Here is a 25,411-nt window from a genome sequence, read left to right on the forward strand (position 1 = left end):
ATATAGAAGAAAGTTTCGTGATGGCCACAACATACTAGTTTTGTCTTCAAATAAGGAAAAACCCGAGAATTCGTACCTTTCACTCAAACTTTAACATTTCCTTGTTCTGACTATAGACTAACCATTTATCTATGGTTCTGACCACAAAAATCAATGTTTTCGCAAGAAAATGAAGTTTTTTCATATTTTTAGGATAGTACCAAGTGAAAATGATATTAATTACCCAGAAACAGAAATCGTGTTATACAGTGTTATTTAAAATTTAAATGAAATGCTATTTTATAACACTTACACACTAAAAAAAGAGCAAAATAAAAATAAATTATATTTATTGAAACGAAAAATATACATAGCAAGTAACACTAATTTCTCTCTCTCTCTCTCTCTATCTCAGATCCACCGAAGAAGTCTCACCGCCAATTCTAATGAACTGTAAAGAAGATAGATGAGACCAAAGTAGTAGAAAAGCCCAAAAAGTCTTCCGTTGGGATCTACAAATAAAGAATTTTATCGTTACAAAATAAGTAACATTTCACGCAAAAGCAATATTACATTTACATTTATACAAAGCACAAGAATTTCTGTCCAGAACTAAACGAGCCTACTTTCCCGTATACCAAGATTGACTTTCTAGTATCTGATCAATATTCTCAAAATTAGCTAAAATCGCAAATGATTTCAAACGTAACTTTTTAACATATTAAGCTCTTTTTTAGAAATAAAACATGCCTTGCTCATCTGAAGAAATATATTCGTAAAAAACAAATAAACGAAAAAATAATGTAGTGGCACCTTAAAAAAAAGCAGCTAATATATTTTTTTCCATTAAAAACAATATTTAATTGCATTTAAAAAGAAAAAAAAACAATTAAAAATAATAAGTTTATTGAAATAAATACATTGTATCAAAAAAAAAAAATCGTTTGTTTTTCCTCGTGTCGCCAAAACAATATTTAAAAAAATGAGTAAATGTACTTTCAAAAATAAATTAAAAAATAAAAAATAAAATAAAATATCAGTTTAAAGAAATAATTTTCATTATAAAAAAAAACGTCTACGCATAAATTTATGTCAGAAACATAAAGGACTCCGAAGTCGCAGTCAATCATATTTTGAGGTAAAAGAGTCAAAGTCGGAGTCAAAGGTTTTTAATTCAAAGACTCGGAAACAAAAGGGAAAAAAATTCCCTCTTTCGCACAAAAGTTCAAGGTGAGTTAATGAAGGTGCATTTATTCGTATCCATCAGGTTTCTTCAAAAAAAAAAAAAAAAAAAGAAGAAGAAGGTAGGATGCTTTTCAAATAGATCTCGTATTTTTTTTGTTCAACACTCATGCCAGCTATAATACACTGGCAGCACAGCTTTAAAATTCAAGACGAATACGGCCTGAAAGCCGTGGATTCAGCATCCAAATGTTAAGAACCTATATTATTAGCGATTGCTTGATTGTGAGGTAATTAAGGAAAGTTACAATTGCAGTTTTGGCTTACTTCCACTGCTGTATCCTATTGAGTAGACCAATCTTCCAAGTAAGTACACTACCCCAGCAATGGCACAATTTAGCTAAGGGACACAAAAAAAAAAAATCAGAACAATTCTAGTTTTTTTCACAGAAGTACACTTTTATAGACCATAAATTAACCATAAAGTTTTTCTTGCTTACTTGTTACGCCTGAGCAAAATATTCATATCATCAGTTAAAACTAGCATTTAATACATGACATCAAAAACCTTTATTGTTGGTGTTAATAATAACGTACTAAAGAAAAAAAAATCTGTTTTGAGAACTTTTATTTAGCTTCAGGTTTTTGGGGAGTTCAAATAAAATGCACCAGTGATGCCATTCGCAACTCCAATAAACTATAGGGTACACGGCAGCCACTGTCTAATGGCGGATGAAAAAGGTAAGCAAACGCATCCCGTAGCGTAGAAAATGCCTAGTAAATTTTGTTCGTAAGCATGATTTTTTCGCTTTATTCTTTTAAAATTAATTTTCAAAGTCTTGTTGATATTCTGGCCCACGTAGAAAGAAATGAAAATTCAAGAATCATTACTAAACGTTAGAAATTAATGCAAATTACGTACTTCGTAGTTCTAAGCAGCCATGATGTTGAATTCGATATTTATCAATTCTTGATAAAAGTAAATAATAAATGTGGCCTGACAAAAATAACAATTAATGCTAGAAAATTTAATTATATTACATTACGAATTATTATCAAAAGAAGATGATACTTCTTTGCCTTGCTTGGCTAGCGCTAATTGTTTTACATTTGTAGCTGAGTTATTTTTCTCAAATTCCCGAATCGGTTAATTTAAAATTTTTCTAATTTCTGAGCGATGATTTAATTATGTCATGCTATGCAAATCATCAACAAAACTCTCACGGATATATGGTAGTAGTTTTCTTTTCAATTGATCTACCATTATTTCTTTTTACTTATCAAATTCTGTAATCTTTCTACCATTTTATTCCACTCATGATGAAAAGTAAAAATGTTTAACTGACATTTGGAATCTCGTCAAGGGTACTTAGCTCGCACAATACTAAAACTATAACCCAAAACGAATTTGGCGAAACATTTCAGCTGAGAATAAAAGCAATAAAAAAAATTCTTTCTCGGTTAAACATTTTTCATTTCGTTCAAAAATAATATATTCAAGAAAATATTTTGCATACTGTCTATTCCAACTAAATGCTGCTGTAAAATATGGTTAGTTTAATTAATTTAAGATTAAAAAAAAAACCCCATATTCTTACAAATTCACACAAAAGAATAAAAATTTTTACCTGGTATAACGTTATCCAAGTTTGTTAATCCAGAGTTTTCTTGTGTTTACGCTTTCACCGTTTCATTTCTCAATCAACTCACTTTTTAGAATGAAATAAGGAAAACTAACATTATTTTGAGAAGCTCGAGAATACTATTAAGAGACGAAACAATTTCTGTTTTCTGAAAGCAATCTAAGACACATCGATTGCGGTAATAACTACTCATAACAAACTGCCTATGTTTACCGACAGACGCACGTGGAACGCATTGTTTTACCTTTTCTTTAATTTTGTAAATCACCGCAAGGTAGCGTATTCGCTGGAGTTGCAAATAGAACAGGTGACTCTTTTCTTTTTTTTATCCGAAAGAACGACACATTTTAAAAAAGAACATTGAACTTGAAAGCTAAACTCTATGGCAATAGTTTAACTAAAGAGAGCAGAAAAATAAATAAGTATAAATAAAAATATATAAATAAATAAAACGTGAAAGACGCATTTACTTAAAAGAACAGAAATATGATCGATTGTAAAAAGAAATGATAATCTTCATGTCATGATGGTCAAAAAGTCAAGTTTCTTACCGGATGAGCTAGTCCTCCACAAAAGAGTAGAATTAGAAAGGTAGGCAGCATTTCTAGACTGTAAAATGTCAATAAGAAAAGTTTGTATTCAAGTTTATTCATAAAGTAAAAGCAAAACAAAATAGCAATTAATTGATAACAGCAATGATGATGATAGCAGAATAAACTAGATCTCTAGAACAATCAGAATGATACTGAAGATTCATCATTCTATAATTGCATAAAGTAATCAGAATGTATCATGTTTTTTAATTTAATTTAAAAAAAATCCTGGAGGGTGTCCCTGAACGATTTCCCTTTTCGTTACTAACCAAAAGGGGTGAAACTGCGATCTCAGGATGTCATAACCGAGCTTTCGATTTCGTTGGTTTTGATCTGGGGACGACGGCGACGAAGTCTTTGTCGCTGTCTTTTCGTTCCAATCATTAAATCAGCATAATTTGATTATGTACCTGACTACTGTACACTCCACCTCCACTTTACAAAACTAGATTCTAGAGCAGCGTTTCTCAACCTTTTTTAACCAGCGGACAGGCTAGAGCTTTAAAATAAAAAATAAAAAAATAAAAAAATCGCGGACCAGAGATGTTTTTTTTTTCTTCTTTACTTTCTTCCTTTTTCTTCCGAAAAACAAACCCTTGCATTTCCGTTAAAAACACGTGAATGACTGGGGGTTTTTTTCCTTCCTTTTCTGCAAACATAACAATAATAATAATAACAATAATAATAATAAATGAATTAATAAATAAGTAAATGAAACTTATTTGGTGTTAATGAACTGTTACAAAAAGTGTTTAAATGTTAAGAACAAGATAAGTAATCATTGTAATAATTAAAACAGAAGTGATTAACAAACTGAAGAATCGTAGAAAAGTACTAAAACTAATCACAAAATTAACATAAAAGATGTCGTATAGGATATTATTCTTATAGTTAGAAAATTGCCAGCCGAGGTATGACGGATGAAAATTGCTTCTACATTTGAACGAAGCAATTGCCTGTTTAGTGATATTTTGATCGTTGAAATTTTAACACTAACTCCAGTGGATTGACCCTGAACTCCAGTAGATTGCGTTCATTGTTGCCCACGTTTTCGTTTCTTCATTCTCCTTAAGTTAGTCTTACCATTAAAACAGTTAAGTTACCGGATCCAGTTTAGCCTTGTCACAATAAAGCAATTCCTTGCCAAAAAATATTATGAAATTATAAATAACTTGCTGAATTTTTGGTGCTTCAATAATGAAAAAATGCCGTCACGCAGTCTATGGAGCGAATTTCATTGTTGGTGACGTCAGAGCATTACTCGATCAGTGATTTTGGCTACGATATCGTATAGAGTAGTTCCAGAGGAGAGATGGATCGCTGCGCAGTGTGAGATGGATTTCGTTAATGCGCCTTTCAATAAATAGATGGAGCAACTATCTCAGGTTCAAAAATGCGTTTTGTAAGCGTGCTGCTGTTTGCTCCTCAAAAAACATAATCAGCTAAAAATCGTTGTTCCTTTTGGTAAGTTGAATATTTTTTTACCTTTTCATAGTTGTAGTGTCTAATCTTTTTTATGAAATGTAATCTATCTGCATTTGGTGCTGTAATGGGGGTACATGCTGGCTTCCTAATAACCTAAATTAGCATCGTGATATCCACAGTGAAGGATTAGAGGGTATTGTACTTTTCACCCAGTCAATCGGGAGAGGTGGACACTATACAACCTTGAATTTTTTTTAACTATCGATTTTTAAAGAACTGAACTTAGAATACTAAAGGGTAGTATTTTTTTTTTTTTTTTTTTTTTTTTTTTGTTTTCAGAATATGCCAATCGTATATATTAGAATAGGATCTTCCACACGCATGGGTGCCCATATGCAAATTTTTAAAGAGGGGGAGGGGGAGAAACAAATATTTTCACCATGGTTTAGCAGGATATTTTCCCCATAGAATCCGATTTCAGTACAGATTAGAGTTATTAAAACTTGACACTTTTAATAACTTATTCATTAACGACTGAAGAAGAAATGTTTTTACATTTTTGCAAATAAAAAGGTACTAAATGCAAAGAAGTTAAAATTTCTGAGGGGGGAGGGGGCTGAGCCCCCAACTGCCCCCCCCTTCATATGGGTACCCATGTCCAAGTTAATTTGAAAAATGCTGTTAATGCCATTGATGAAAAGAATATGGGTGAGAATGAAGCGGCGAAAACTTTCTGTGTTCATAAAACTACTTTAAAGATATGAATTAAAACTCATAACTTTACCAAAGGTGTTGTGGTGCAGTCATTGGTATCTGGGTGTGGCAATGACAACACAGTTGTGTTTTACACATACAAAAAATTCACATTCTGTGATTTTCTTATTCTACAGATTCTCTCAGGTATATGGTTTACGAATTAGCTGCAAAACTTAAGATACCTCATACTATTATGAGCTGAAAGACTGACTGTGACTGGATACAGAAATAAATCTAACAACGTAAGTTTTATTCACGTAAAAGTTCAAATAGTAATGCATATGTTTATTTGATTCTCATGTAGTGAAAATAAACACTTATTGTAAATATAATACATGTATATTATTTCATAATTTTATTGTGGTCTGTCTCTCCCATTTAAATGGTCTATCTCACCCGATGTAGTCCGGGTTAGATGGACCGCAGGGCAAATGTTTTAAAAAATTATTACAGGAATTCCTTTAAGGATATGACCTTCTACATCACGATTTTTATAAGAAACATCATAAATACACTATATGTATATACAATGAAAAGAAAAAAAAAATATAAATGTACTGTACAGCTTTTAGAGAAAGATGAAAAAACATGGTTCATCTCTGCTGGAATTCCTGCCGTGGCCATTCTCTGCTTCTCCTGGTCGGTGTCGTTCATGTCCTACACACACGCACGCTCACACGTACACACACACACGCCTGCGTGCATACACAAGTCTATGCATACACAAGCCTAAACATGCACGCACGCCTACACACACACACACACACACACACGCGCAACTATACACACGTAACCGCCCAGAAGACGGGGCAGGTTTGGGGGGACAGGAGCAGAGCCGATCCTAGCAGGTGTGCAGAGTGTGCGCCGCACAAGGGCGGCCAAAGCAAGGGGCGGCCGCAGGCCGCATCATATAGTTCCCATAATCAAGCAAAATTCCTCAAGAACTCCTCACAAGTTAACTTATGATAAGCAGAATAAATATGCTGATTTTTAAATGTTCAATTGACAAAGTATGTGTCGATTTCCCGACAGCATAGCATAGTTTAAGAAAAATAGAATGTTAGGGAACGTTGTATTGGTTCATTGTCCATTAATATCTACTCTTAACACACATGCTTCATTTGGTTGTAAAGTTTGTGACAGAACCGGTAATCAGGCATGGATACGAGGGAGGGGAAAGGTCCCCTTCTGAAGCATGAAATGGTACCGTCTAAAAGGAGCACCGAGGGCGGCCACTAATGTTCCCCCCCCCCCCCCCCCCAAGCTTTTACAGATCTAAACAATGAAGACATATTTTATTTATTAAAAAAAGCTATACTGATTAGATACTTTCGCAAGCATTTCAAACAACAAACTATGTAACAAATTTCTGTGTTTAACAATCGTGGATGCGTGGGGAGAAAGTGGAAAATTGCGACTCCCTTGAGAGTAACATATATGAATGACGAACTAAAATATTGTACTTTTCCCCCTTTACGACAATTTTTCTGATTAACATCTTGAATGAACTGCCCGGTTTCAGATCAGGTAGGAGGACAGGGCCTTTGCCTCGGGAAGCAAATTTAAATGTAGCTCCGAAACGAAGATCCAAAAGGATGCCATGACGTCCTTGACGAAACTAAAGAAGGCTTAAAATTGCGTTTCTAGGACTTTACTTCCGGAAGATTTTGCTGGTTGAACCATCGATCTTAAGGACCCAATTAAGTCTCTGATTCACGTCTTCCACCTTAACTTAATCAAACATAGCCTAAAAATTTCGTTTTAGACGGTTCCGTGGAGCCACAGCTTCCTGCCTAAACTAGCCTGAAATTGACTTCAGTTTCAAAAACACAGTTCGTGAGGGCACATTGAAACCTCGCCAGCTGTTAATCCCATCGTTATCAAACAATGCTTAAAATACGATTTTAGGACTTATATTTCTAAAGAATTCCGGAGGAGAACTGCCAGGCTTATGTAATTTTTTACGGCGCTATAGGGCATATCCATCAATCGTCGAAGTGAGGTGGACAAAAGTCTATAGTTATATTTTTCAGATATTAATGTTGAAATATATCCGAAAGATCCGTAGAAGCTTCCCAGTTTTGTTAACGTCACCAAAGATAATATAAAATTGCGATTTTGGAAATATCCGCTTAAGAGCTGCAAAATCCTTCCTTCCCAAAAATAGCCTATAATGGATTTCAGTTCCGAAAAATTATTTTGGTTCGGATATTTTCACGTTTTCCCTGTTGTTTACAAATCTAGCGAAAAACGGGTTTTTGAAAAAATAGTGCCGAGAAATTACAGAAGGATAGCCGCCAGATCCCCTACGGTCAACAAAGACGGCCTAAATTTGCGTTTTAAACTTATATTTCGAAATCTTTCGATGGGAGACGATTGAACCTCCCTCCCCTTTGCATCGTCAACAAAGGTAACCCAAAATTGCGGGTTTAAAATTTCAGTTTTGGAGATTTTTCTGGAAGAACGCCGATCCTTCCTAAGCTACGGTCTTAAGAAACAGCTTGAAATTGATTTCAATTTTGAAAGAATTTTAGGAAAGAACTGCCAACATTACTTTCACCTAAAGTCTCGAAAAAGTTCCTAAAATTGCGATATTTGACGTCAATTACGAAAATTTCTCACGCACTTTGAACATACTTGACTCTTTTGTTCTTGTAACCAAACACAACTAAAGTTTAACTAAAAATATTTTTCATACGCCAATTTCGATAATTTTCTTGGAGCAATCCTCCTCCCCTGAACACCTGACACCTCCCCCCACGCTTCCCCTTCCTCCGTCCCTTCTCTGATGTCATCGAAGAAAGACTATAAAATTCGTTTTTACGACTAGTAAACCTTGGTATCTATTACTTTCTTCAAAGATATAAATTGTACCTAAGGAGTTTCTTATTATAAAAAAATTCTTCCTTTTTATAAGATCATTCTCCTGTCCCCCCCCCCCTCTTTTAAATTCGAACTTGGCATAGAAATTTAAAGAAAAATTTATATAGACGTTAAAGATTAGTCAAAATATGCAAATTACTCTTGAGGGGCGGTACATTAGGTCTTTGCACACGGGCGGCCGACACCCTAGGATCGACCCTGGACAGGAGCACTTTCTTGAAACAATAACTCCAATGAGTAGGGTCCTGTCGCAACTCGTGATTGCGAAAAACATAATTTGAATTAAAAATATCAGAATTCAAATTAATTTTTCAAATTTTCTGCTGAACGGTTCCGGTCCGCCAAACCACCAGTTAAGTATCGCTGAACCAGACGATCTTGGTTTATCAATATTACGCTATGACCGTAGAGTAGACATTAAAGCTTTGGTTGTGAAAAAGATAGCTGCGATTTCTTACTTAAAGCGATTTCTTGCTCTTTCAGATTTATTTCCCTCTTTTTCCAGACTTTTTTTTTTCTTTGTACGCGTGGTTTATGCAAAATATATTGTTTGAGTAAAAATAATCATAACTTACTAGTTTCCATGGACCCTCTGCATGCAATTGAACTTCATATTCGTTTCACTGAACATGACAGGATACTAAAATAAGACAGAAATTGAACTTAAGAATGAATTGAAAAATGACGAAAATGCATGTTTGAAGAGCATAAATATCAAAACAAAAAATGTAATTTGTTTAGAGATTATGACAAAAGAATTTCAAACCTACATGATGAAAAATAGGAAAACAATGAGCTTGTATAATTAATTTGATATTTTGCTCCTGTAATTCAAGCATGATCTTTCTTTTAAGGTTAAGAACTGACCATAAAACGTTTTCCTTTTTTGTTAACTTAATGGCATAAGTTTGAAACACTGAGCAACTTTCAAATAGTTTCGAAAACATTTATTCAAAATACACTACTGGTCATTAAAATTGCTACACCAAGAAGGAGTTGTCAGAATGAAACAAACTTTTGTACACGTGATGGCAACATAGACACTAGAAAACGATTACAAAACAAAAGCAAAATGATCATTTATTACTGGAAAAATCCCGCATGAATGGAGGTTTAAGTACCCTGTTGCGTCTACCTGTAGCGTGAATGTAAGAGTCGATACAGTCGAGCAATGAGCACAGCAGTTTCGTACGATGTCCTACGTCCTCTCGTACCACAGTTGCTGTAAACGCGCCACTAATTCGATCAAACTTACACGCTTTCCAAGTTACCGTCTCAAGTGATCCCAGATATGCTCGATTTGTGACAAATCAGTGCATCGCGCAAACCAGAGAAAGTGATAATGTGGAAGAGGAAGTCCCTTGACATCCTTGTTGTGTGTGTCCGAGCATTGTCATGTTAAAAATGGCTCCTGGGAGCCCCGTCCTGCATGCCAACACATGCGTAGGAGTTTGATCGATTGAGTGGCACGTTTACAGCAACTTTACGAGATGATGTAGGATATCGTAGAAGACTGCCATGCCTCAATGCTCGATTGTATTGCTTCGTACATCGTACATTCACGCTAGAGGTGGCTTTAACAGGGTACTTAAACCTCCATTCATTTAAGATTTTTCCGACAATAAATGATCAATTTGCTTTCATTTTGTTATCACTTTCTAATGTCAATTTTGCTATCACGTGTGCAAAATTTAGCTTCATTCAGGCAATTTCTTCTTGGTGTAACAATTTTAATGACCAGTTGTGTATTACACGCACACAAAAACGCTTTTAGAGATTGTTGCTGAAACTGAAGAGAGTATACCGCTATTGTTCCGATGGGATAAATGCATTTATGAATGGTGTTTTAACTACAGTGGCCGCCGCTTTTATGAATCAAGTTTGTCCCAAACAGTTTTGATTCCATAAAGCGGCTGATTCAACAAAGCTGGATTTTGTTCTGTTTTTGACGATTTGATTCATTAAAGCGGCTGATTCAATTAACCATTGATTCAATTAACCGGCGTCCACTGCTCTTGCCTTTCAAGAAGTATGCATACCTTCAATAAGTAAGGAATTTAGAGGAGAGAAAAACGCATTCATTTGCACTTATTTCATCATCCAACAAATTGCACTATTTCCATGCACTACTGCTCATACATTTCAATATTTCCCTTAGTCCAGTTGCATACTTAGGGTAAAAGACCCTCCGTGGGAAATTTCGTGAGGAAATTGTGAGACCAATTCTAATGCATTCCTTATGGCCTATATAACTATGCCCAACCGGGTGTTTTGCTTGAATTTGTGTCAGACGGTCTGTGTGACGTCATTAATCCAAGATGGCGGCTGCACTAGATATTGATGAAAATTTTCGGTTTTGACTATTTTTAAGGCAAAATTAGAAATGTTTTCAACTTTTATTAAATATTTAATATTTTATACTATTATATTAAAAATTTAAAAGCAAATTATCTGTATAAAATAAATTATTTATTTTATTATTTTTGACTTTCGATATAGATTTTATGAACTTTTTTAGTAAACAATAGCAGTTAAAAATATTTTGGAAAGCTTGTACGATAAAAATCAAATTTATTATTCCAAAAAACCTGTAAAATTATTTGCATACACGTGTTTTTGGGTTATAAGAAGCTTTTTTTTTTTAAATGTAGAAAAAATTTCAAACTTCCGTTACTTAATGTCAGAAGCAATGACAATATTATTATTTACATTTTTTGTGCTTTAAGTAATGAATAAATTATTTAAACTCTGATTTTGATTCAAAAATATAGATTTAAAAGTATACAAACAGGTCTTACTTTTAAAGTGTCATCAATATCGCTTTATTGACTGCTTTTCACATAAGTCCTCATCACTGTCACACTTACAAAGTTCAGTGCATGCAATGTTTTAAGATTTGCATTTGCATGAAACAATGCATTTGCCCTTTACGCAGCTTCATCGAACTAATTTCAAGATGGATTCACATGCACAAGAAAGTACACATAACAGAAGCAGAGAAGTTGTCTTTCTTTTCCCATCCGAAGACTAACGGTGATGGTGAATTCGGGTGCTGCTGGTCAGCAAGATGCCACTCTAATATCTGATAATGCGCTCTTAAAATATATGAGGACAAAGATGCTCTTGTAGGAGGCAAAATTTCATTATGAGCCTACTGCTTGGAAAACATGAACAAACGAAGTTCTCCAATACCTGTTATCTTGGTCAGCGGCATATAGTTCAAAGAGCAAATAAATTCTTCAATAGCAACTTTATCATTTGCATTAAATTCTTCGGTTGACCCCAGATGACTCAGAGTATCAAGAGTATTTTTGTCTGCCAGCTTATAAATTTTTCAAAAAGATGGTTTCACTTCTTTGAAAGTGAACCTGTTGTACCACATCCTGATAGAGCATGGAGTCCTAATATTCCTTGAGTTTTTTCTGGTCCTAATGCTGTCATAATGCCCTTAGTATCTCTCTTTGTGTTTTCTTATCTTTTAATGCTTCCCCATATGCTGAACATTTGGGCTTACTAGTCTTTGCATGCAATTTGTCTATCCGAGTCTTTTTTCTGTTGATAAAGTACCATTACAATGCCATGCAAAGTACCCTTCCCATAAGATGTGTCTTCAAGGAAATCAATGTTATCTGCAGCACAAAATAAAAATCTTGCCTTTTTCAAATCAGGAGGAATATACATCCCGTCACTATCATACATGCGCCTTATTAACCCATTTGCTATCTATGTTTCTAAACGTAGAACTTTAGCATAATCAATCGAAACACCTAGTTTATGTAAAACATCAATTATATATTTGCTTCGGGTAACAGAGTACATAGTAAGGCCAACACCAACTTGCAAAGGCATAAACAGTTTCTTTCGATGCTTGGTATGGAGACAGTATTTTATACCTGAATATGTGAGATAGTCTTTTAGCTTTATTCAGTATGATATTGTCCTGTACCTTAGAAATAGAATTAATTTCGAATTTTCCGTTGCGGCACCATTTAAAAAACTGATCAACTTCAATTGGAACGGCATCAACTATCTGATTCTGTCCAAAAGATCCTGTAAATGTCCATTTCTGATCAGATAAAACTACTTTGCGTAAAATGTTTGAAGCTTCAAAGATAGTTCTCATGTTTTTTCCAATGTCTATAAAATAATTTTCTGCTTTAGATAGGGTAATATTCCTTTAAAGATACGCGTTGCGACTCATTTACACTTTTTGGATTACTAAATATAGCGTCATATTTGCAATAGACTGATAATTCATTTCAAGGTCTGCTATTGTAGTAATTTCTCTGAACAAGAAAATCATTTAATGCACACAGGAATTCTACGTCTGTTGCTTTATTAGAAATAATATCTTGTGACTTTGTTACTACATCAGGATTGAAATTTTTTCGGAAAACATTAAATACATGTTTTTTCCAGCAATATTTATGGTGTAAAATGTTCTTTGCATGAGGGTCTCCTAGATCTGCACAGTCACTGAGTTTAATTTTGAAAGTTTCATTTTTGGAAATTTCAATGGCTTTTTTTAATTGCTGACCTGCAGAATCTGTTTTCATCGCCACCAATGGTTTTCTTACACCGCCTTTTCCGAGGTTACACACTTATTCTTGTTACACACTTATTCTTGTTATAAAAACACTTATTCTTGTTACCAACGACAATTTTGGATCTCGTTGTGTGTAGCCTACAACATTGTCTTCATGAATGGATGTAGAACAATATAGTTTGTTCTTATTCATTTCGTGAAATCTCTTACTTCTGTTCATGTTTGCTTTATGAGTGCACTTCTCTTAGCATCCTGCATGCCATGATGCGGTTTTCATTTTTCAATTCTTCTATGGTCCCATTCGTTAATCGTTCAGTAAGTAATGTATATACTCTTGGTCATTCCATTCTACTCTCTTATTGAAACATTCTAACACTTTATCATAACCAATGGATTTAACTAATGGGCACTTCTTATTAATATGATAAAAAGTACACAGTTTGTAATTAATTTGTAGCCTTGCTTTTTTTGAAGATGGAGGCAAAGAAACTTGTGAATGAGTTTCTGGGATAGAAGACATCGTGAATAAAACAGCAGAAATAGGTTAAGGAACAAAAAAAAAACCGTACTTGAAGATTTGCAGATTATTCACCAACGAACCGAGAAACAATACTTTCTCTACGCAGAAGCTTTCTCTTCTACTCTCCCTACAAATTCCTTAAGAGCATCCCCAATGTACGATATTCATATCTGGTCAAAGAGTTTAGGGGGTCAGGTTGTATACAGGTTATTAGAATTCTGTCAAACGATTATACAGTCAAACCTCGGTAAAACGAACTCAAAGGGACCTTCAAAGTGAATTTGTCTCAACAGTAGCTCGTTTTATCTGAAAAACAATAGTCTTAGGTGTGTTAAGTAATTTTCAACAGAAGGACGGGGATTGCAAATGCAGTTCGCTTTAGCAGTAATTCGTTATAATCGTGTTCGAATTAACGAGGCTCAACTGTACTAATGTTTAGTGATCTTAGCCTGAAAATTAAAAGTATTTTCAACTGCGAAAGTTCACCCGAGATACTTTTAAAACAGCTAATTCTGAGAGCCACAGTGAAAAAAGAAGATTTATTAGAAATTCATCTTTTTAAATGAGTTAATAAACAAAAAAATAAATATTTTGTTTTTAATTTGTAATAAGAAGATGAATAGAATATTAATCAAATAAATTCACCAGAAAATTATCACAAAATACCCAAAAATTAGCTCATAATTGCAAAAACTCATTAAAGCCGCCATCTTGGATTGATGACGTCATACAGGCCGTCTGACACAAATTCAAGCAAAACACCCGGTGAGGCGTAGTTACACAGACCATAAGGAATATATTAAAGTTGGTCTCACAATTTCCTCACGAAATTTCCCACGGAATGTAGTATGCCCCCCTACTACCTTGCCTTTCAGTTTTTTCAACAAATACAAAAGGAAATAAACTCTCACATGAATGTAATTTTATATAAAAATAAATAAATAAATAAGTAGATAAACATAAAGGTCATATGTTTTTTTTTTTTAATTTTCCCTTTTTCAAAGTATTCACCTTCAGAACGGTTCCCTGCCACCCATATTTTCAATTTATCCAAAACTTCGGATCCAATGCTATTCCAACTGAATTGAATCACGTCTCGCACATGAGCTTGTCTTGTAATATTTATGTCTCCGATTCACTTGTCCAGATGAACCCACATTAGTTCTAACAGGTTGCATTTTGGGGCGGCCAAGTCAAGTTTCGGAGTAGTTATTGACGTTGTTAGGATTGAACATATTTTCTACACAAATTTGTAGGTTTTGGGTAGTTGTCTGGTTAACAAATTCATGAGCAATGAGGTGAGTTCTAGAGGGAACAGTATATCTCCTAAGGACGTTGTGGTATTTTGTTTTGTGACAATTATATGAATCATATGCCCCCTCAGTACCTTAGTTCTGTATCTCACAACCAGACAAGAATAAGTCCACAAATCGCGATTTTCCTTTTATTAGTGCATTGTATGTAGAATCCTGTATCGAGCCTTGTGAACGTAATTCTGTAACAAAAAATTCTTTGCAATTATTCACCAGGGTTTAAAGAGTGCAAGCTCTATCCTTTTGTATGCATAAGGCAAATATTTTCCCTCTATGCCGTAAAGTAGCGATTATAAGACTTACGTTAGTCTGGCTCTGAGGACAGTTTTTTTTTTTTTTAATCGGTGGTGGTCTTATGACACTTTTCATACCTGCTTGCCTGATTTGAAATGAAATGACTCTCAGATTTCTTGGGAAAATTCGATGCAATATGGCTTCCGAAAGATTATTGTTCTGAAAAAAACTAGCCACCAAGATTTTTCTTTTTAGTCGTCCGGGTGACATATACTGCATTAGAATAAACTTCGTACCTTTATGTCAAAGTATCTTCTTGCAAAAAACACATTCACACCCAAGAGCCATCCAAAAAAGACGCCTAAGACGCCAACTATAATGACATAACCATAATCCTCGTCTATTGCCAAAGGAATCGCCATTGGTTTAGCTGAAAAAGAGAAAAAAATATTAAAAAGTTAACGCTTTTTATTTAAAAATGAAAAGATTTTACCCTAAAAACCGATGGTAGTAGTAAAAGAAGATAATTACTCACAAAAAAATCCTGATAATTATCAAAAAATGTATCAAATTTGTTTTTATACAACTGCCTTGTTTGAGGTCGCGTTAGCTCTACTAGCTATACTACAATTGAACAGATCTCGCCCTGATAAGCCTCGAATTTTAAATGAAAATTTAAAGGCTGGTTGCACAAAAGAAGTACCAAATTTCAATTTTCAAAAGATCCGCATTAAAGCTTAAAACACCAAATCTTTTTTTTTTTTTTAAATTTTTGTAACTCCTCTTGTATAACTGTACTCAGAAGCATATAAAGGGAATAATTAAAATATATAAAAGGGAAAAGTAAATCGATGTTTTAAGTTCTAATACAGGCCTTTTGAATGCATTGAAATCTTTGCTATCTCTTTTTTGTAGCAAATCTTTCAATTGTTAATAGCAACCAGGAAACACTCGTCAATCCAAAGAAATGGAGTTTATGCAACGAAGTACGTTATTTTTATTTCATAGTTCCATTTCATTACATAATAAAACTGTTATTTCTTCTAACTATAAAACGCATATAGGAGAAAGTAGGGAAATGCTGCTCACTTAGGGAAAACTCGAATAGCTAATCAAATTTGCACAAAAAAAAAATCAATTTTTTTATTTTATTTTATTTTTTTAACCGAAGTATATCAAAGCTTAAGGAACAATTTGCATTCAGTTTGCATAAAAGTTCTAGGAACTTTTTTTTATCAGTTTATTTAAATACACCATGCAGAAAACGAAGGCACACTAGGCACACAGGTTCAAGGACGCCCCCCCTCCCCCCAAGAAGAAGAGATATAAATAAATATATTGTTACAAATCCTGTAAATAGTAATTATTGTAGTAACGTAACCTGTAAATAGTTTCCCGTAATGAATATACAACCCCTTTTCATATGGCTAAAGTATACGATCCCCCTATTTCCTTTTTGTTCATTGATAAAATTTGATAACGGTCAACTATTTTCCAGAAGCGTGTGGAATATTTGAGAGATTTCTTTTCGGTGTGTATATAAACCGTTACGCTGGATAAAGAGGAGAGTTTCGATTGAGATTTCGAACTGAGAGCGTATTTGCTCTGTTTATTGCGAGGCATTTCGCTGTGTTTCCGTATTTGGAAGTAAATACGGGTGTAAACGTTGAGTTTACGGTGTTGTGTGATAATTGCTTAATTGCTGATGAATAATTTAGCAGTTGTTGACGATCTTTCCTGTGCATAGTGTAAATAAAGCTCCTGTGTTTTTATCAAGAACTGTGTCTTCATTTCAAGAAAGTTTGAAGCCGCACCGGATCCGTTACAATACAAAACGAAGGCGCAGTGGTTCGAGGGTGCAAATAAAGTAAAATAAAATTAACGAAGTCGCACAGTTTGTGAGTACAAAAAAAAAAAAAAAAAACGATGGCGAACAGATTCGAGGGCTTACCGACTCAGTTTTCAGGCCAGTCCGCCCCTGGCTTGAACCACCAATGCTACACTTTAGACGAGTTACTAAAAGATTTGAAAAAAAAAAAAAAGCTCTGCTCATGTGCGTCGCTCGTAGGTAGCAAGTGAAACGCTTTTTTAATGTCAATTTTTTTCTTTCTTTTTACTTTCTTCTATCTTCTATTTTCTTCTATCTTCTATCTTCTATACATATAATAAAACAAGATGTTTGTGTGTGTGTGTGTGTGTGTGTTTGTGGCGCGCATCCTGGGAAAACGGTAAGACCTAGAAAGATGAAATTTGGTACACAGGTGCAGTTTTTGCCGAAAATGTGCACCTCGGGCTTCGATTTTTGATATTTTAATTAGAAAAAAAGTTATTTAATGTTTTATGTTATTTTTAGCACTTTTGACCTCACAGATCCCGAACCAATCGCGCCAAACGGATATTTTTTGTACTATTGTGTAGGAAATTTAATTTTAGATATGATGAATGAAAAAATTTTGAAGATAGAGCATTTTTTGTATTTTTTATAGATTTTTGGAAAAACCTTTATTTTACATTTTTTTCTGGGTTTAGTTTTTTTCGAAACCCATTCTGCGACAAGTATTGAACCCTCAATTCTAAAATTTTAGTTGGTAATAGTAAAAACATTCCGCCCCCTACAGAAGAAAAAAAGTTTTGAAAAATACGCAATAGTTTTTTTTTACAATTTTTTTAATGGCAGAACACAACGCGAGCTGTTCGCTTGCCGGCTGAGTTCCGAGCTTACCTCATCACGTGATCCAACTGAAATCGTTTGCCTTCTCTTAACTCTTTTTTTTTTTCTTTGCAAGCGCTACTTTTTGAACATTACGGGGAATATAGAGCCTTTATTTTTGAGGCCTAGTTTTGATTAAATAAATAAAGCCCGCGATTTTTTGCATGATCTTCGTTTCTGTTACGAATTGGCGGTTAGGTTAGGTAGATATAGAGATAGATAGAGGTTGAGTGGACAAAAAATGTTTTTGGTTTCGAATTAATACTTATATAAATAAAAAGAGATTGTACTGTCAGGAGGTAGATATGCGCAGATCGTATAGATTGATAGATAGAGAAATATAGAGTTCGATATAGCAGATGGACAGCAAGAAAGAGGCATGCCCGTCATTTAAGGGAATTTCAACGGGGTGTCAGTGCCCCCCCCCCCCACACACACACACCTTGACTTTGAAAAAACAATGCTTTCGCATAAAAGTGGAAGTGCTTTTTGTTATTTTTCGACAAAATTTGCATGAAGAGTACGACGGAACTGGAGATAGATCTAGAAAATATTTTATTCAAACTACTAATGATATACATAGATATAGATTGATTGATACCGCCACGAAATTTGTTTAAGCAGCCGCCGAAGGAGGCAACATCGGTGTAAAAAGGCGAATGATAATATTGAGAAAAAAGAGAAAAACATTGATTAATACCGTCGCTAAATTGTCTAAGCAGCCGCCGAAGGCGGCAACTCTGGCGCAAAAAGGCGAATGGCGTAAAAAGGGCGGACCAGCTGGTCGCCGCAGGCGGCTAGTACATATAATAAAACAAGATGTTTGTGTGTGTGTGTGTTTGTGGCGCGTATCCTGGGAAAACGGTAAGGCCTAGACAGATGAAATTTGGTACACAGGTGCAGTTTTTGCTGAAAATGTGCACCTCGGGCTTCGATTTTTGATATTTTAATTAGAAAAAAAGTTATTTAATGTTTTATGTTATTTTTAGCACTTTTTAGTACTTTTGTCTTCACAGATCCCGAACCAATCGTGCCAGACGGATATTTTTTGTACTGTTGTGTAGGAAATTTAATTTTAAATATGATGAATGAAAAAATTTTGAAAATAGAGCAATTTTGGTATTTTTTTATAATTTTTTGAAAAAACCTTTATTTTACATTTTTTTCTGGGTTTAGTTTTTTTTCGAAAACCATCCTGCGACAAGTATTGAACCCTCAATTCTAAAATTTTAGTTGGTAATAGTAAAAACATTCCGCCCCCTTCAGAAGAAAAAAGTTTTGAAAAAAACGCAATAGATTTTTTTTTTACAATTTTTTTTAATGGCAGAACACAACGCGAGCTGTTCGCTTGCCGGCTGAGTTCCGAGCTTACCTCATCACGTGATCCAACTGAAATCGTTTGCCTTTTCTTCACTTTTTTTTTTTTTTTTTTGCAAGCGCTACTTTTTGAACAATACGGGGAACATAGAGCCTTTATTTTTGAGGGCTATTTTGATTAAATAAATAAAGCCCGCAATTTTTTTGCATGATCTTCGTTTCTGTTACGAATTGGCGGTTAGGTTAGATAGATACAGAGATAGATAGAGGTTGAGTGGACCAAAAAGGTCTTTGTTTTCGAATTAATACTTATATAAATAAAAAAAGATTGCACTGTCAGGAGGTAGATATGCGCAGATCGTATACATTGATAGATAGACAAATATCGAGTTCGATATAGCAAATGGACAGCAAGAAAGAGGCATGTCCGTCATTTAAGGAATTTCACCGGGGTGTCAGTGCCCCCCCCCCCACACACACCATGACTTTGAAAAAACAATGCTTTCACATAAAAGTAGAAGTGCTTTTTGTTTATTTTTCGACAAAATTTGCATGAAGAGTACGTCGTTTGTGTCTCCCCCTCCTTTAAAAATATTCCAAACGACGGAACTGGAGATAGATCTAGAAAATATTTTATTCAAACTACTAATGATATACATAGATATAGATTGATTGATACCGCCACGAAAATTGTTTAAGCAGCCGCCGAAGGCGGCAACATCGGTGGTAAAAAGGCGAATGATAGTATTGAGAAAAAAGAGAAAAACATTGATTAATGCCGTCGCTAAATTGTCTAAGCAGCCGCCGAAGGCGGCGACTCTGGCGCAAAAAGGCGGACCAGCTGGTCGCCGCAGGCGGCTAGTATCTAATATATAGAAGAAAGTATTGGATTCGTGCAACTTTTCGAATTTTGACGGATTCGAACGTTCTGAGGTGTACTGAGTCCATTTCGACTATTTTTGGAAAATGTCTGTCTGTCTGTGTGTATTGTGTGTGTGTGTATGTGTGTCACGTCTGGTGTGTGACCAGTTTTTTGTGGCCGCTCTACAGCAAAAACTACCGCATGAAATCGAACGAAATTTGGTACACATATGTGCCGCTATGTGAACTTGTGCCCATTGGTTTTTGGCGCGAATTCCTCTAAGGGGGGGTGGAGCAATGGGACGTTTTTTGAGTTGCGCGTGCTTGCTATTCCTCAGTAAGTAATTGGCGGAATCAAACAAAATTTGGTCCATATGTTACCATTAACAGGAACAGGTGCTGATTCAATTGTTGGTGTCAATAACCCAAATGAGGATTGAGCTACAGAACGTTTTTTGTCGTCAATTGTGACTGCTGTATCTCAAGAAATAATGAACGGAATGAAAGAAAAATTTATCGGCAAAGTAGCAATTAGTTGGTATAAAAGCTGATTTTATTGTGGTGTCAACAGCTAAAAAGGGGGTGGTAGCGCAATCACCCGTTCTTTTTTTCCATTGTGAGTGCCCTATCTCAAGAAGTAATGCTACGTTCTGGTTGAAATTTGGAATGAATGTGAATCCATATGTAAACAGGCTTCGGTTCAATTGTGACGCCAATCGCTCCAAGAGGTGTTGATTTTTTTTTTTTTTCGAATAAAAATAGCTTTATTAATGCAACAATAAGAAGGATAAATCGTAATAGATTGTCGTCTGCGTATTTCTCGTGATTTTAATTCGCAACTCCATTGAACTATAGGGGGCACTGCAGTCACTGTCTAATGGCGGACGAAAATACTAAAACAAACGCACGCGTCCATAACGAAGAAAATGCTAAAAGTGTTTGTGATTTTTGTTCGTATGTATGATTTTTTTGTTTTATCCTTTTTAAATCAATATATTAAGTCCTGAGGATATTTTGGCCCACGTAGAAAGAGATGAGAATTCAAGAAGCATTACTAAACGTCAAGCATAAATGCAAATTACGTAGTTCGTAGTTCTAAGCAGCCATTTTCACGATGTTGAATTCGATATTTATCAATTCTTGATAAAACTAAATAATAATTGTGGGCTGACAAGAATAACAATTAATGCTAGAAAATTTAATGTGACATTACAAATTATTACCAAAAGAAGATGATATTTCTTTGCTTTGCTTGGCTAGCGCTTATTGTTTTGCATTTGTAGCTGAGTTTATTTCTCTCGAATTCCCGAATCGGTTAATTTAAAAATTTTCTGTTTCGATGTTTCTAATTTCTGAGTTACGATTTAATTATGTCATGTTATGCAAATCATCTACAAAATTCTTACGGATATATGGTGGTAGTTTTCTTTTCAGTTGATTGACCATTATTTCTTTTTACTTATCGAATTCTGTAATCTTACTACCATTTTATTCTACTCATGATAAAAATTAAAAATGGTTTAACTAAAAACGCGAAATCTCGCCAAGGCTACTTTGCTCGCACAATACCAACACTATAACCCTAAGGAAATTTGTCGAAACTTTTCAGCTGAGAATAAAAGGAATCAAGTAAATTCTTTCTCGGTTAAACATTTTTCATTTTGTTCTACGATAATATATTCAAGAAAATATTTTGCATACTGTCCCTTCCAACTAAATGCTGCTGTAAAATACGTTTTTATATTGCCCTCAACTCCCATGTTTTTGTGTGTTTCCTGTGATGCATAAGTCCATGTTTACTTTTTTGTGTCGTTTTCATTAAGGTGTGTTTTCATGCTGTCCTTTTTGAATTGACCTTAAGAGAGGGAGCTGGGTATCATGAGAGCGACGCAGGGCTCCCTTTTAAGTGGGAAATAGAATATCTCCAATTTTAGGGAGCTGAAGGTTTCTCCCGCGGAGGAAATTTTGTAAAATGGAATACAAAATTCTGCATTTTGAAGCCTTATAAAGGTTAATTGGATAGACATAGAAACTGATAACTAGATTATACAGTTGTACAGTATTGTTCTAACTTTGTAAAAAACAGCCATTTTAAGTTTGAAAGAAAAAATAAACTATAGATTTCTCATTACAACAAGCTTTTTTTAATTATAAGTAGTGCAGAAAACAAAAAGGAATAGAGGTAGTGTATCATTTTTTTTCTCTGGCTAAACAGATTAACAACATGCAGTAGAAGTAATTGGAGCCCACTCTTGCTTAGGATTTTCAAAGACTTATCTAATTATTTTCAAGAACTTTAGAATAAATAGAATTATTTAACGCACTTCATTTGTACTTCCCAGGCTCCGATATTTTAGTACTTGATTGTTAACTTTTACAGTCCTGTTCTAACTTTGTGAAAAATAGCTATTTTAAATTTAAAAGAAAAAAGAAACCATAGGTTTCTTAGGACAACAACTTTTCTTCAGTTGCTAGTGGGGCAGAAAACGAAAAGAAAATAGAAGTAGTAGTATTTTTTCCGTGTCTAAACAGATAGACTATATGCAGAAGAAGTAAGATAAAAGCAATAAATACAAAAGAATTTCCAAAATACTGCATTGGGGATTGAATAAATAACAAGATATGAAACATGTGAGTCACAAAAATTTATTTCAAATAATATGTTACAAACGTGAGAACCATGATTTTTACATTTTTAATACAAGATGTGGCAAGGAGCTGAATTTGACATATTTTGGCATTCCTCCTCCTCTACCATTTGTTACAGATTTTAAAATTTAAGGTTTGTAGCCACACGTTTCCAAATATTCAAGGTTTTCAAGCACTTAAAAATGAAATTAGTTTTTTCAAGCAATTTCCATTTTTTTAAGAAACGAATCATGATTTTTTTTTTTTTTTTGAGTTAAGCGCCCACTTCAAAGCAAGGGACCTAAGCAATAGCCATCTTGAGCATTTTCAAACCATATTTGGTGACTCTCGAAGAAATTCTGTTTTTTCCAAAAAATACATACTAATATTATGAATTGAGATGAATAACCATTTAAAGATACAATATGTTGCTGGTGATGTTGCAAAAAAGTGTCAAAAAAAAATTCATTTAGGTTTGTAAAAGATTTCCTCAGGGGTACATAAAGTGTTTTGCGTCCGACACCAAAATGTGCAATTAATTATGCTGAGCCAATAATTTTAAAGCTACATACATGTATTTTTTGGGTACAAAGCAAGATTTTCAATCTCATTGATGTAACCTACTTTCATTTTGTAACAAGAGAATATTTTTTACTAAAATCTTGGTGTCGGACGTAAAAAATTTTTACGTCCGACATTATTACGTTCCTTTAAATAACATATGTTTTCAACTGTGTTTCTCCTTTTTTTTGCCTTTAATTTCAAAGTTAAAGTGAAACATACATAAAAAAACAACTTAGTGAATTTATTGTATATACATTTAGGGTTAATAGGGGGTAAGTAGGACCCCTTTTGAGAAAAGGTGTGTTGAATGAACGTAATACAGTTGATTAAGATCAATTTTGGCAAATTTGCCAAAACTATAAGTGTAAAAAGAAATTAGAAACGCTAAATGACTGCGTCTATGTAAAGTTGGCTAAAGAAGATCCGTTATCAACATTCAACCCATATACATCTTGATGGTTTTCTTTCATGTAAGTTTCACAAATAACTAATCACCAGCTTTTGTAGCTGAACTATCAATTTCTACTAAGTCATCATAGTTGTCTTGTATTTCACTAATACAAATATTTCATCAAAGTTGCTTTTGATTTTCAAATCCTCACTGTTAGGGGGGGGGGAACTTACTTACCCCATAGTGTGGGGACGTCCTCATAGCAAAATTTTACGGGGTAAGTGGGGCCCCTCCTCTAAAACAGTTTTTAATAATATTTTACTCAAAAATTCTGACTGCAGTATGCACTTTAAGTTAAACTGTACATGAATGTTTTAATGATCATAAAAAAAATAAATTCTAACCGGGAAACATTTCTTTGAAAAATGCTGCTTAAACTCGCCAAAAAATATTGTTCGGATTTTTTTTTTTTTTTTTTTTGAGTAAGTTCTCTGACCTAGAAAAAAATTCCACTTAACCCAAATATATGCAAAACTAATCACTATGATGAACCATGACATGAACAATGTAAAAAAGTATAAAAACCACATGGATATTTTCAGTTTTTGGGGGGTGAGTGGACCCCAGGTGTCCCACTTCCCCCAATCAACCCTACTTTTGAATTTACTTGGTAAATTTTTGTTTCAGTATATGTAACCTATAATTTACATATTTATAACTGTAATCATTGTTATGTATTTACATTTAAGAGCAATAGTTTACATCCAATATGAACAATTTACGTCCGACACCGTAAAATTTACGTCCGACACCAAACTAAAAATATTTTTTTAAATAATTTTATTCCTTATAATATCATTTGAAAACTGTGATATATGCTTCAATCCTAAGTGTACTTTAGAATTATGATGTTTTTTAAAATTAAAATGTAAGCCAATTCACAGACTTTTAATAATTTTTAAGTGAACCATCAATTTTACTATTTGTGTATTTACGTCCGACACCAACTCTTTAATTTTTTTTAATTTGTACTTTAGGGATCTATTTTGTAAAACTAACATGATTTTTTATTCAGTGGGATGTAGTAAGTATCCTTGTAAATAAATTTGATCATTTTGGAACAGTTTATATTTGTGGTAAATGGAATTAAAACTGAGAAAATTTTTCTTCATTTTTTACGTCCGACACCATGGAATTGCCCAATAGCTTGTTTATCTTACAGGCAAATTCGACCCCTGTTTGTAATTCACTCTTACCTGCAAATTTTTGCTTGATTTTTTGTCATTTTTACGAAAATTCGTCAGTTTTTACGGTTAAAGGATTTTTTACAATTTTACCAATTTTTTGTTAGATTTCTATAGACTGCTATAAAATTTCAGCAATTTTTTGCAAAAATTTTGATGACCCAAATTATTTAGATTTCAATAATGACAAGGACTGACTCTCTTAGACTTAGATGATTATGACTTACCTTACTTTTAAAGCAGTATTTATAAAGTAAGTAAAATTGTACTCTCCCTCTAAGTAAAAAGAATCATTTAATCAGAAAGCTCAGATAACTGAAATTTATTCAGTTTGCGGTAGTATTTCTCTCTCTTTTAAAAAAAGAGAGAGAGAGAGAGAAGGGGGGGGGGGGCTATGTTTTTTAGAATTTCTCAAAAGACCAATTAATCTACTAAGAACATAAATATTATGAACAAATATACTTGAAATGAGGACACAAATCATAACGAGTAGATCGTTAGGTTAGCGTGAATGGGGGGGGGGGGAGTTTTTTTCCCCTTTGCTTTAGGTTCTAATTTGTTAAAATAACCGTCAGTTATTATAAAGTGTTGCAGCTAATGTATAGCTCGTTTAGCCTATATT

At 34.0% G+C, this 25,411-nt stretch overlaps 1 protein-coding gene across 1 annotated transcript in view; it reads right to left on the reverse strand.

Annotated features, from left to right (window-relative positions):
• Positions 1 to 312: 312 nt before the first annotated feature.
• LOC129217274 (microsomal glutathione S-transferase 3-like) overlaps positions 313 to 25,411 on the reverse strand; it is a 48,459-nt gene continuing 23,360 nt past the window's right edge. Inside the window, exons 2-6 of the mRNA XM_054851544.1 lie at positions 15,371 to 15,504; positions 9,037 to 9,101; positions 3,356 to 3,413; positions 1,489 to 1,561; positions 313 to 491 (exon numbers count right to left, since the gene is read on the reverse strand). Coding sequence (XP_054707519.1) covers positions 391 to 491; positions 1,489 to 1,561; positions 3,356 to 3,413; positions 9,037 to 9,101; positions 15,371 to 15,496 — 423 coding nt within the window. The 5' untranslated portion in view covers positions 15,497 to 15,504 and the 3' untranslated portion in view covers positions 313 to 390. The remainder of the gene's footprint in view (positions 492 to 1,488; positions 1,562 to 3,355; positions 3,414 to 9,036; positions 9,102 to 15,370; positions 15,505 to 25,411) is intronic.

Source organism: Uloborus diversus, chromosome 2, assembly GCF_026930045.1.
Source record: "Uloborus diversus isolate 005 chromosome 2, Udiv.v.3.1, whole genome shotgun sequence".
NCBI lineage: Eukaryota > Metazoa > Arthropoda > Arachnida > Araneae > Uloboridae > Uloborus > Uloborus diversus.